Source organism: Schistocerca cancellata, chromosome 8 (genome assembly GCF_023864275.1).
Source record: "Schistocerca cancellata isolate TAMUIC-IGC-003103 chromosome 8, iqSchCanc2.1, whole genome shotgun sequence".
NCBI lineage: Eukaryota > Metazoa > Arthropoda > Insecta > Orthoptera > Acrididae > Schistocerca > Schistocerca cancellata.
The window spans coordinates 207,149,680-207,163,639 of record NC_064633.1 but is presented as its reverse complement, the minus strand read 5'-3'; the positions used below and the strand labels follow the sequence as shown (position 1 = coordinate 207,163,639).

The 13,960-nt window shown below is 41.7% G+C and overlaps 1 protein-coding gene across 4 annotated transcripts in view; it reads left to right on the top strand.

Annotated features, from left to right (window-relative positions):
• Nucleotides 1-13,960, top strand: part of LOC126095224 (mediator of RNA polymerase II transcription subunit 25) — a 165,562-nt gene that overhangs the window by 94,382 nt on the left and 57,220 nt on the right. For 3 of the 4 annotated variants that reach the window (XM_049909965.1, XM_049909964.1, XM_049909966.1), the window contains exon 13: nt 3,022-3,207. The exons of the other annotated variant lie outside the window; for it this stretch is intronic. In XM_049909965.1, coding sequence (XP_049765922.1) covers nt 3,022-3,207 — 186 coding nt within the window. The remainder of the gene's footprint in view (nt 1-3,021; nt 3,208-13,960) is intronic. 4 annotated transcript variants of the gene reach the window in all.

Here is a 13,960-nt window from a genome sequence, read left to right as displayed (position 1 = left end):
GGGCATTGAATTCTTCAATGAGATGTGGCATTGTAACAGATATTTCCTTTTTCTTTGCCTGTGAGTCTCTTTTAGTAGAACTCAGAGGACTAATAGTACTGTAATTTGTCGCTACACATACTGGTTTGTTGTCACTCCATTTCACAACCAGAACTTCGCTCTCTTTGTCCAATATGTAGTCATAGAATTCTCATTCCTTTTCTTTTGCCATTCCTTTTGAGTCAATCAAAGGACATGCATTAGTTCAGATCTCTCTTATTGTTCCTGTAGCTTTCATTTTACTCTTTCCGAGTGTGATCAGTGTGTCAACACTGGTGAAAAAGTTGTCAACGAAAAGCTTATAATTCGGATACTCTGATTCTGGAATCATGCTGGTTAGTTCATTTATTACCCTTGCACCTAAAGGCTCCTGTTTGTTGTCAGTCTTGCCACAGTATGGCGAAAAATTATAAAGAAAGCCATTGGAACTTGTAAGACACCAAATTTTATATCCAAATTTGATAGGCTTTCCCCTCTGAAACATTTTAGCTGAATGTTTGCCATAATAACGTATCACCATTTCATCAGTTGAGAGTTCTGAATGAAATACGTCAAATTTACCAAATTCCTTTTTCAGCATTTCAGAGTACAACCTCAGTTTGTACATCGTGTCGTTTCTGTCTATTTTGGAGTTGTCATTGAGTTGAATGAATCTCTTTATTTCCCGAAACCTATCTCTTGACATGGAGTTGAAGACTAAAGGAACACCGACATCAGGAGCCTGTTTCCAGTACATATTCTGATGGGGAAGCGTATGATAACCACTCAGAAGTAGTATGCCAATAAATGAATTTAGTTCTTCTTTGGTTAGCAGAAAATTTATTTTGTGATGTTGGCAAGCATAGATTTCGGATTGTTCAATAATAGTATCCATTAGTTTCTCAGAAAAAAAATCCTCAAGCAACTGGGGCACTGAAACTTCCCGGCAGATTAAAACTGTGTGCCGGACTGAGACTCGAACTCGGGACCTTTGCCTTTCGCGGGCAAGTGCTCTACCATCTGAGCTACCCAAGCACGACTCACACCCCATCCTCACAACTTTACTTCTGCCAGTACCTCGTCTCCTACCTTCCAAACTTAACAGTTTTAATCTGCCAGGAAATTTCATATCAGCGCACACTCCACTGCAGAGTGAAAATCTCATTCTGGAAATATCCCCCAGGCTGTGGCTAAGCCATGTCTCCGCAATATCCTTTCTTTCTGGAGTGCTAGTTCTGCAAGGTTCGCAGGAAAGCTTCTGTTAAGTTTGGAAGGTACGAGACGAGGTACTGGCAGAAGTAAAGTAGTGAGGACGGGGCGTGAGTTGTGTTTGGGTAGCTCAGATGGTAGAGCACCTGCTCGTGAAAGGCAAAGGTCCCGAGTTCGAGTCTCGGTCCGGCACACAGTTTTAATCTGCCAGGAAGTTTCATATCAGCGCACACTCCGCTGCAGAGTGAAAATCTCAACCTGGGGCATTGTCTTATTTGCTAGACATTCCGTAACATAATGTTTGTTGCTCTTCCCTGGTTCACTAGTGTTTCTGTACGTTGGTTGACATTTATACCACTTACATTTATATTTTTTGTAGATAACGTACCACTTTCTGCTCCATCTTCTAACGCTTTCCTTCTTTTGGCTTCTGGAGGTACAACTGTAGCATTAGCTTCATTTCTGCTGGTTATGAGCTCTAAAGTACCACCTACATCTTGTACAACAGACTCATTGTTCAGTACATTTTCGTCAATGTCTTCTTCATCTGTTATTGCATCTGCATCGGGTGGAATAATCGTCAATTCTACGTCATCATCCTTCTGAATGGATGTAGGTTGCAGTAGGTACTGGGAGATGAAGAAGCTTGCACAGGATAGAGTAGCATGGAGAGCTGCATCAAACCAGTCTCAGGACTGAAGACCACACCACCACCACCACGTCATCATCTTCATCGTCACTCTCTATATGGTTCTCTAGTTCTGCTAGAATTCCTTCAAGTGTAAGTCCACGTGGCATGTTTTTATCCTGTTGGAATCGTAAAATTTGAATAGAATATGGAAAAAAAAATGGAAATATAAAGAAAGTAAAATGCAATTCTTATCTGTATAATATGTGTATACAAGAATAGGGCACATCAACAATAAATGATAGTGTAACATGCCATTGTCCTATTATTGGGATGCATAAAATATATCAATATTGCACTTACTTGAAAAAATCTGAAGTATACTTAATCTTACACGGACATCCATATGTTCATAACGAACATGCCCAGACAATACAATCACAGCTCAATGTCATCCAGGAACTACCAGCAGACATACAGTGCTGCCAAGTGCGAGAACAAAATATCGGCAAGTTTATAATTTTACTGACGTGAAGTACTTAGAAAAAAGTTATTTATTTTACATTTACAGGCATTATAGCAGTTAGTTGAACCTGCAGGTGCAACAATAAAGGCTAAAAGTTCCATTGCTTACGTAGAAATAAGTAAAATATACACATCCCAAAAAAGGGACAATGACCAGTAATGGGTTAAACCTGCACTACTTAAAATTTGGTAATTCTGTGTACAGTGAGATTAAGCCTGTTGTTCATGTAGCCAACATTGTGCAAGTATGAGAATGAGTGATGCGGAGACAGGGAAATAATTTGGCGTTAGTAGACATTTTTTTGAACATCTAGCCTAGTTAATGCTTTCATTTTGAACAATATTTTGTCTGCTGCACTTGTTATTCTGACAGGTATTTTCAGCACTGTTGTGTTTATACGAGTATTTGTTGTTTGGACTTGACCAACAGTGAGTATAACCAACATTAGTGCTTGCAGCACCTAACGAAGATAACGGGAGGTGTTACCAAAATTTGTGCAAAATGACATCCATAATTCAGGTGGATACAAAAAAAAAAAAAAGGGTGTGGTGTCAGTAGTTATGTAGGGTTATGTAGCCATATTAGTGTTTGGTCCAGTGATAGTTGCGCATCATAACTGCTGGTTGTCAATGGACCACAGCAGGGTGCCCCTCCGCTTCCTGCTCCCATGAGTGCACCTGGAGGTGTCCAGCAGCCACCAGGGGCCACACAAGGACAACCACAGGCACCTGGTATCATGCTGTCACAGACCAATACTGTTGCGATGGGAGGTGGCCAAGTTGTTTCTTCCTCTGCCTCTGTGCCCACTAGCCAAGCAGCGGTGCAGGTAAAAAGGATCATATTTACATGTTATGCCTAGTAGTATGTAGAGTCTTAAGATTTGTGATTATTAGTTTTGTTCATCCATTATTTAACATACAGAATATATCCTGAACCTCTTTCAGAGAACTTGCTGCACTTTTTTGTAATAACACTAAGTGCAATACACTTTGTAGTTGTTCATTATAGTTGTTAATGCATTTATCTCATTTACTTCATTCATTTCTGCCTGTAGTTAGCTCTTCTGTGTATCCAACGATGCATGTTGATGCTGCGTTTTGAGTGACATGTTGCTTAACGCTTGTTTTCATGATTACATATTCTTTCTGTCTCTATTTTTCTTCTTTTTTAGATTCCTAAGAATGGTCATTTTATATCATAAGTTCATGAAATACTGTTTAGCTCCAACGTGCCTTTTTTGCCATTATTTGCTCCATATTTCATTTACTTTTGTATGTGCTGTTTTCAGTTTTCTATTTCTTGTTTCTCACACACACACACACACACACACACACACACACACACCTCTTGGCACTGCTACATTAAATTAGCTGACTACATGGTGGCAGCACTGCAGCTCGTCAGGTGTGAGGGGTGGTGGCAGGTGGAGTGGGCAAGGGGAGAGTGGCAGTCTGAGGGTATTTCGTCTGTCTCATACATCTTGTTCACCAGATGGTAGAGTTTTGTCAGGGCTGGCTCTCCCAAGGTTATCAGTAGTTCTAATGGAATGTTGTCTACTCCTGGGGCCTTGTTTCGACTTAGGTCTTTCAGTGCTCTGTTCTAACCTCTTTTCTAACCTACCTGCCCGATTAAGGGATCTGACATTCCACACTCCAATCCGTAGAACGCCAGTTTTCTTTCTCCTGATAAGGACGTCCTCTTGAGTAGTCCCCGCCCAGAGATCCGAATGGGGGACTATTTTACCTCCAGAATATTTTACCCAAGAGGACGCCATCATCATTTAACCATACAGTAAAGCTGCATGCCCTCGGGAAAAAATTACAGCTGTAGTTTCCCCTTGCTTTCAGCAACGCCGTTTTAGTTAGTGTTACAAGGCCAGATCAGTCAATCATCCAGACTGTTGCCCCTGCAACTACTGAAAAGGCTGCTGCCCCTCTTCAGGAACCACACGTTTGTGTGGCCTGTCAACAGATACCCCTCCATTGTGGTTGCACCTATGGTACCGCTATCTGTATTGCTGAGGCATGCAAGCCTCCCCACCAACGGCAAGGCTCATGGTTCATGGGGGGAATAACAATAATAATGATGATGATGATGATGATGATGATGATGAAGATGATGAGACTTGAGGTCATATCTCATCATTGGTAAATGACCCGGTTGTCGGTGATAATAATCTTCTTCTCTGTTCAGTCACTATTTCCAGGAAATTTCTAGCTTAGACGATTTTCCAGTTACCTCTCTTTCATGAACATTTCCTTGCCAGTCTTAACAACAGTTATCATTCTGTTAACAGGGAGAAGGGAGGCACCATCAACCTTTTTCCCCCGAAGTTGGTGCATATATGCAAGGCATTTCTCTCAGCTGCTTGGTACCACACTCCCTGGTCAAGATAGTGATGTCTTGCATATCCATTCACAATATTTGACAAACTGTCTTCTGACTTTGTTCAGTATCACACAACAAATAATAGAAAAATGAGAACCAAACAACAAAATCATAGTTCAGAACAAATAATCAACACGGATGACAACTTGCTTAAATCTGAAGTGTAGTTCAAGCAGAAAGTGTTGTGATAGGCAGAAAGGTTTGGAAACTGCAGGTCATTGCTGTAGCTACAGATCCTGTGAAACTGGTTGAATGTACGTCATTCTTTTCTTGTGAGCCTCACACTCAACTTCCTTTGTAAATGTCAGTCCATAAATGCCAGTTACTAGATGTGTTGACAAATGCATAAAAGTACAACAATGCAAATGGGTTTCCAGTGCACACATACAATATCTAATGTCAAGAACATACCACATCTGAGTACGATGAAACAGTTCGTTTAGAAATTCACACAAAGTTGTTCTGTTGCAGATGAGTTGGAGAGCAAATTGGGTATCTGCTATTGTCCTTCACCATACCAAATGTGAAAGCCATGAAAAATATCATACATCATGTCCAAGGAGATGAATCTGTAGCACTTAGCTGCATGCTCATTGAGTAAAATAGCAGCGCACAAAATATTGCACAGCTGCCTTTAAAATGTTTTGATACAAAAACAAAATGAAGCATCTGATTCAGGAAGCAGCTGACTCAAATTGTTTCAAAGGATACCCAGCTGCAGTTTGCAAATTCAGTATAGCAACTAACTGAAGAGGGAAACTGTGGGACAGTTTGCTTATGGTTTTCAAATTAAGCTTATTTCCATCAGATCATCTCCTTCTTTAAACAGAATTTGCAGATCTAAGGAAAGAAAGATACTGATGGATGCATTTAAAATCTCACTGTGGAGTTATCCAGTACAGGCATCATTAGATCCATTAACTGTCATCCATAAATTATAATAGTGATTATATGTGATGGCCATGACTAGGTTAATATTTCATTGTACACATGTCCCACTCATCATACTATTCAGGGTTTCACTGGTGGTGTATATTTCCTTTTTCAGACCTGGTGTTTTTTATTTTAACCAGTCTGATGTACTTTATTCTGAAGGCAGTAGAATATGCCTTATAATGTCCCTAAAATCCGCAAAAACCTGAAGCAGTTATGATAAATTTCATTAGTGGTTTCTTTGTCTTGAATACTTTGAATTTCGCATTTCTCCACAAGACATTATCAAATGAAAGTACACAAAAGTATTGATTTCTTTTTCTTGAATTCTTTTAATCTTACAAAAAGAATAGTTGCTACTCACCATATAACGGAGATGCTGAGTCGCAGATAGGCACAACAGAAAGACTATCGGAAAGTGAGCTTCCAGCCAACAAGTCCGAAAACACACACACACACACACACACACACACACACACACACACACACACACACACACAAAAACCACAATCTCTGGCAGCTGGAGCCATCCTGGATTTTCCATTGTTTGATGCTTTTAATCTTTTTACATTTGTGGATGTCCATGATATCGTAAATGACTCCCAGAAACACATTTTTGTTATGCGTTTTCAATGTCTGAATCATTGCATTGGACTACTCAGATGTGTCTAGCAAAGGTTTGGATTGACCAGCATATTTTCTGGATTTTAAGTTATGCAACTTCTATCTGTGAAGCAGCTTAAAGATTGTGGTGTGCTGATGGAATCCCACCATGCTTGTGCAATCAGTGCAAACCATAAAATGATCATTCCAGTAGTAACATAGTAGAACTAGGATGCTTATTTTGTGCTTTGCTTAAGACATAACTGTGGCAAATGATAGACAGAGAAGACCTTCGTGTGATTTCAGGCTGTATTACACTGCCTCAGAGACTGAAACAAAACAATAAGTAACAACATAGAAGAATATCAACCTCTGAAATGGATTGTCTGCAAGAATGATTTTAATCCTGAAATCATTCACTTGCTGTGATTTGAAAACCATTATTCCTGTTGATAGTTGACTACTGATCATACAATGTAGATTTTTACAGGAAGTGTTTGTTTTCTTTGATCTTTGGGATTTTAGCTGTGAATCAAGGCATATTCTTGCACCTAAGACAGAGGAATATGGCTTCAACCATGGCAGATATGCCAAAGAAATGGATATCACAAAGAAAATGTGACAGACTATTTACAACAAAATTAAGCAGTAAATGTATTATCTATGAAACTGTACATAAAATACTTTAATTTCTGTAACAGCATTTTTAAGATGATCTTGGGTGTGTACTGTATCCCCAAATATTAATCCATAGGAATGAAATTTTCACTCTGCAGCAGCGTGTGCACTGATATGAAGCTTCCTGGCAGATTAAAACTGTGTGCCGGACCAAGACTCGAAAGGCAGAGGTCCCAAGTTTGAGTCTCGGTCCACACTTCTAATCTGCCAGGAAATTTCACATCATTGCATACCTACAGAGTGAAAATTTTGTTCTGGAGACATCCCTCAGGCTGAAGCTAAGCCGTATCTCTGCCATATCTGTTCTTTCAGTAGTTCTAGTCTTGCAAGTTTCACAGGAGAGCTTCTGTAGAGTTTTGAAGGCAGGGGATGAGGTACTGGCAGAAGGAAGCAGTGAATATGGGTCGTGAGTCTTGCATGGCTAGCTCAGTTCATAGAGCACTTGACTGTGATAGGAAAAGATCCAGAGTTCAAGTTCAGTCTGTCACACAGTATTAATCTGCCAAGAAGTTTTAATCCATAGGATGTTAACATAGGCTTAGTTAAAAAGTACTCTGTGAATGCATGCACTCCTCTCACACTTCGGTGTAGGAAGAAAAGGAAATTTGCAGCTGGTCACTGGTAGAAAATTATAGTAGACATTCCAACCTGACAAATAGGTGCCTCTGCCTTGTTGTGTGTCCACCAGCATGCTCATAACATGAGTTGTATTGCATAAGGTAAATGATTGCAATTAGGTATGCCATGTCACTCATAATCTTGTCCAAAAGAGAGAGAAGTGGAGTAGTCTCATCAGTCTGTGTGGAATGGGAGTTAGTTCACTTGAACATATTTCTGAAGGCTGTGCATAAAATAATAATAATAATTATTATTATTATTATTATTATGAGCAGTTCAGAAGGCTGTGCAAATGTTCAAAATGGATGTAACTTCGATGACTTGTGTGTCCCTAATCTATCCCAGTAATCCTCACGGCAAAGGAGACCCACAATTTAACACTGAATCCATATTATGTATCATTCCTGCAAATATTCACATCATTGCGATGTGATGGTTCAGTTAAAGGCCAACTGAAATATTGCCTGATCTGACAAGGATTCAGTCTCATGATCTTTCAGTTTCTAGGCTTTGCTACTTGACTACTGGGCCTGACATTGAAGGCCAAGTTGAGTTGTTAATATGCCACTGTACTATGTGCTATAAAAAATCATTCATTGGAATGCTGTTACAACACCAGAGCACTTGCCAGGGAAAGGAAAAGGTTCTGAGTTCGAGTTTGGTCTGACACACAGTGCCACAGTGGGGAAGAGGGTGGCAAACATCTGTGATCATTTAGTGGATTTCTGACCTCACTCTTACAGTCAACATAGCCAATTAAATAAATTCCTTAAACTTCTCAATCCAGGGGAAGAACATATGGTCACATATATAGCAGACAAGTTCAATATTTTCAAATATAAATTAAGCCTATGGAAAAATCAAGTCTATTCCTTGCGTGAAATATTTCTCAGGGCTCAAGGTAGACTTTTCACACTGCAAAACTCAGGGGTGATATTGAATTATTTGTTAGACTGTTCTTGCTTGGGCTGTTGTTGTATCCCATTCCTTCCAGTGTGGGGAGATACATCTTCTTATATGACTGGTTCAAGGATCTGCTTGTTCCAAACACTTAGTTTAAGAGTTTGTAAGATAATATCTTCTTGACCACACAAACAAGTTTCAAAAATTATTTAAATGTTTGTCTTGTCTCTATGTATGCACTTTTTTTTCCTCTTATGAAATTTTCAAACTTCTGCCAACCTGTGGAGGCCAACATCCAGCAGTGTGGTATGATTGGCTGAGAAGGACTAAGGGAAGTGGATGGGAAAGAAGATAATGAGGCTGTGGAGGAATAGGAGTACAATGCCTAGGCCCTGTGTTCAGATCATGAAAGATGCCCTCAGTGAACCTGAACCAGACATGGGGTTGGGGTTTTGGCAGGCTATGACAGTTTACTCTACATGGCCCATAAACAGATTGGCATAGGAGGGTGCCATGCAGGTGCCCACAGCAGTGCTGTGAATCCATACTAATATTGGAAATGCAAATGTATGTTATCTTTCCATGACTAAATCACTGAACCAATTTTGAATTCTGAGGAAGAACATAGTTTACTTTAGGGGGAAAAAAATACCAACCCATAAGAGGGTAAAGTAGGGAATGGAACAATTTTTTTCTTTTTACTTCAGTGAACATAAACTGTGAAATAATTATTGAATTTGTTGCATAATGTACAAGTTGTATAAAGTATAGTAACTAGGTAGCACAATAAATAGATTCACACTCGTGCCCACACCTCTCCGCATGCTCCGTTTGGCAGCGATGCTGCATGTGTCGCCATGTTGCTTGCGTGTTGGGGCAATAGAGGGGGCCAGGGGGATCGCTAATCACAAGTTATGCTGACCCAAACAGACAAACACATGAAGGCAGCTGAAATTATTGCACATACAATAATTTACTTAGTCCCCATCATCCATCATAACAAAACAACTGATATGCGAGCACAGCCACAGGTAAACTAGTTTTTTATGTATCTTTCTGTCAAAGGAGAAGTATTTATTATGTGAACCTGTAATTAGTTAGATGTGTAAGGAAGGTCGTTAGGAGAGGCAGTGTTTGATAGAAGTGAGGCCATGGGGATGGAGGAAGTTGGTGTATAGGGAAGTACATTAGCAGTGATGAATAGGGTACAGGTGGTAGTGGGATGGATGTTGGTGAGAGTTGGTGAGAGAAGTGGTTCATAGTCTACCTGCCAAGCTGCAATCCATACCAGCATTATGTATTCAGCTGGCGCAATGTAACTGTTTGTTTATACAAGCTTGATATCTGTAAAATTATGAGACACAGTTTCTGGCTAGTACTTACCTTAAGCAGGCAAAAACTTACTACTGTCATTAGACATATGTGAAAATACACAACACTATGTTTGCTTTTTAGGAGGCGTGGAGGATAGCACGCGGAGGCTAAAAAGGAAGGGCAGGTAACTCGCATCTCCAGATGAGGATGGGGTGAGGGGGAGGGTGAGGGTGAGGGTGAGGGTGAGGGTGAGGGTGAGGGTATGTGTTAAATGCTTGAATGTAAATTTTTTTGAGTAACAGATAAACTGTATGCCTTTGATCATCATATTGTCCCTACCTAATGTAATCATTCAATAAGAGAGAAATTTATTGGGTTGGTAGAGGGATGAAAAGTTGAAAATAAATAACACTGATAAAAATGAAGTCTGAGCTGTAGTCATGCTGGAATCCTGTTGCCTAGCAAACACATATTCTGCTGTTTTCTGTGTGTTGCAATATTAACATATAGCTGTCTCACCACATCAGAATAGTGCAGTGGTTGAGGAAGTGACAATTCTGGCCAGATGCTGAGACACTTCTGGAAAGTGTTCCAGGAGTGCAGGAGTTGGCCAGACAAGCAGCAGCACTATATGGGTCATTTGTTTTAACCAAACTTTTATCAATTTTCATAGGCAGTAGAAAGATCTCTCTCTCTCTCTCTCACACACACACACACACACACACACACTCACTCACTCACTCTCACTCTCGTACATCCAAAAACATCACTCTCATCTTCGTCAGTATGAATGTTAATGAGTAAAATGACTGTGGTTAAGACAGTGAACCTGTAATCAAACAGTAGAAACTCCAGGCAGGAATATCAACAATGTAGGAAAGAGCAGATTGCTACTTACCATAAAGAAGACACATTAAGTTGCAGAGAGGCACAATAAAAGACACTTGCATAAATCCACATAAAGACACATACATAAAACCACAGTCTGTATCAGTAAAAAGGAGACACACACCATTCATACACACAAACTCCACCATCTCAAGCCAGAATGCAACTATCAGATGGGATGCAAGCAGCAATATGAAGAGGACAGGAAAGGGATAGTAGTGTACAAGTGGGGAGAGAGACAAACACTGTCTGGTGGAGTGTGCAGGGAATAGAATGACAGCAGGCACAGCATCAAGAGGTTGTGGGGCAGAGAGGTGCAGAAAAAAAGGAGCAAAAAAGGAGAGGTGCAGGGGAAGTTGGGTGGATGCATTTGCAAGGGCGACAAATAAACAGGGTGGGAGATGAGAGTGGGGAGGAACATGATAGAACAGAGGGGGTGGAAACTGTTGGGCAGAGGGCGGGGATAATTTCCATCTGCACAGTTCAGAGAAGCAGGTGGCTCGGGTAGTGAAGCAAACATTGAAATCAAGTGTGTTATGTTCAGCTGCATGTTGTGCCACAGGGTGGTCAATTTTTCTCTTGGCTGTGATTTGGTGGTGGCTATTCATCTTGGTGGACAGCTGGTTAGTAGTCATACCAATATAAAAAGCTGTGCTGTGATTGCAGCAGAGCTGGTAAATGATGTGGCTGCTTTCATAGGTGGCCTGGTCCCAGATGATATAGGATAAACCTGTGACAGGACTGGAATAGAAAGTACTGAGTGGGTGGACTAAGCAGGTTTTGCACCTGGGTCTTCCACAGGGATATGATCCTTGTGGCAATGGGTTGGGATTGGGAGTGGTAGTGGCATAGAAAAGGACTAGGATGTTGTGGAGGTTGGGTGGGTGACGGAACATCTTTTTAGAAGGGATGGGAAGTATCTTGGGTCGGATGTCCCTCATTTCAGGGCTGGTGATAGGTAATCAAAGCCCAAGTGAAGGATGTTGTTCAGTTGTTCCAGTCCATGCTGGTACTGGGTGATGAAGGGGACACATCTTTGTGACCAGTTCTTGGGGGGGGGGGGGGGGGAGTGGTGGGAAGATTGGGGGTGTGAAGGGAAATGGCATGAAAGATCTGTTTGCAGACTAGGTCTGGGGATAGTGGGATAGTACCTGTCTGTGAAAGCCTTAGTGGGACACTCACCATACTGAGCAACGGAGTTTTTGTCACTGCAAATATGCTGTCCCTGGGTGGCAAGGCTGTGTGGGAGGGTTTGTTCGGTCTGAAAGGTATTACAGCTGTCGAAATTCAAGTACTGTTGGTGGTTGGTGGACTTAATATGGAGGTGTGGAGCCATCAGAGAGGAGGTGGTCAACATCTGGGAAGGTGGCACGCTGGGCTGAAGAGGACCACGTGAAGCTGATTGGTGAGGAGGTTTTGAGGTTGTGATGGAATGAAGATAGGATATCTTGTCCCTGAGTCCAGATAATGAACATGAACCAGATTAGGGGTTTGGTGTTTTGGGAGGCTAGGAGGGTCTTCTCTAGATGACCCATAAAAAGAGTGGCATAGGAGGCTGGCATGCTGGTGCCCATGGCTGTGCCACAGATTTGTTTATATGCTTTCCCTTCAAAGGGGAAGTAGTTGTGGGATAGGATAAAGTTAGTAAGGTGTATAAGGATAAAGTTAGTAAGGTGTATAAGGAATGAGGTAGTCAGTTTGGAGTCTGAAGGATGTTGGGAATGATAGTGTTCAACAGCAGTAATACCATGGGCATGAGGGATGTTTGTATATATGGAGGTTGCATCAACAGTCACAAGTGTGAATCCAGGAGGCAAAGGGGTGGGGATGGTGGAGAGTCAGTGAAGGAAGTGGTTGGTGTCTTTGACGTGGGAGGCTAGATTATGGGAAATTGGTTGTAGGTGTTGGTCAATGTGAGCCGAAATTCTTTCAGTGGGAGCACAATAACCAGCCACAGTGGGGCATCCAGGATTGTTGGGTTTGTGGATTCTGGGGAGCACATAGTAGGTGGGTGTGCAGGGTGTCACAGAGATGAGAGAAATGGATTCAGGGTAGAAATTCTGGGAAGGGCCCAAGTCTTTAAGCAGGAATTGGAGGTTGTGTTGGACTTCCGGAATGGGATCACTCTGGCAGAGTTTATAGGTGTAGTAGTCAGATAATTGGTGGAAGCCTTCTGCCAGGTAGTCACTGCGATTCAAAACAGCTGTGATGGAACCTTTGTCTACAGGTAGTATGATTAGGTCAGGATTTGTTTTGAGGTTGTATGTTGTATATGTCTATTCTTTCTTCTACTGAAAGTTTGTTGTTGTGATGAACGGACCCGGGGAGGGAAGGTGAGGTTAAGGTTGTGATGGGGAATTCCTGGAAGGTGACCAGCTGGTGGTTAGGTGGGAGGGATAGGGTGGGGGTGGAATATGGTTGGATGGTGGTATGAACTGGAAGAGGCAGGGTGCAGTGTTGGAATTAAGGTAGTTAGGGTTTGAAAAATCAGTGGCAAGTTATGAACCATCTTCTGCTGATATCCCACTGCCACCTTGGAGCACCACTATTCAACCCATATCATACCCACATTGTTCCTCCTTGTCCACACCTCATAGCAGCTAAACCCTGCCTGGCTGACCTTTTCAACTTGCCACATCCCACAAAACTCCCTAACAACTCTCCTACAAATCCAGAGCCAAAAGTTTCCCACAACACTGTTGTTAATCTTTCCACCAAAACCCCTCGGCTCCACAGAAGTTTCAGTCCTATCCAAAGGCCTCAACTCGAACCCTACACCCAAATTTAATCACCCTGGGCTTTAGTAGGTCTTTACCTACTCTCCTTCTCCTGATCCCTGCAACGGAAACACTTCTTTGCCACCAATCCCTTGAACCAAAACCACCCTAATTCCAACATTGTACCCTTTGTCTTCCAGTTCATACCACCATACAACAATGATCCTTTCCCCCTCTCAGCTAACCACCCACTTGTCACTGTCCAGGAACTCCTTACCTCCAACTTAGCCTCACCATCCTTCCCCAGGTCCCTTCTTCAGAACACCAGCCTTTCAGTAGAAGAAAGAGTAGACACAGACAACTTCAAAACAAATCTTGACCTAATCATCCTACCTGCAGACAAAGCTTCCACCACTGTTGTTATGAATTGCAGTGACTACCGGGCAGAAGGCATCTGCCAGTTATCTGACCTCTCCACCAACTAACTCTGCCAGAGTGACTCCATCCTGGAAGTCTAACACAACCTCCAATCCTTGC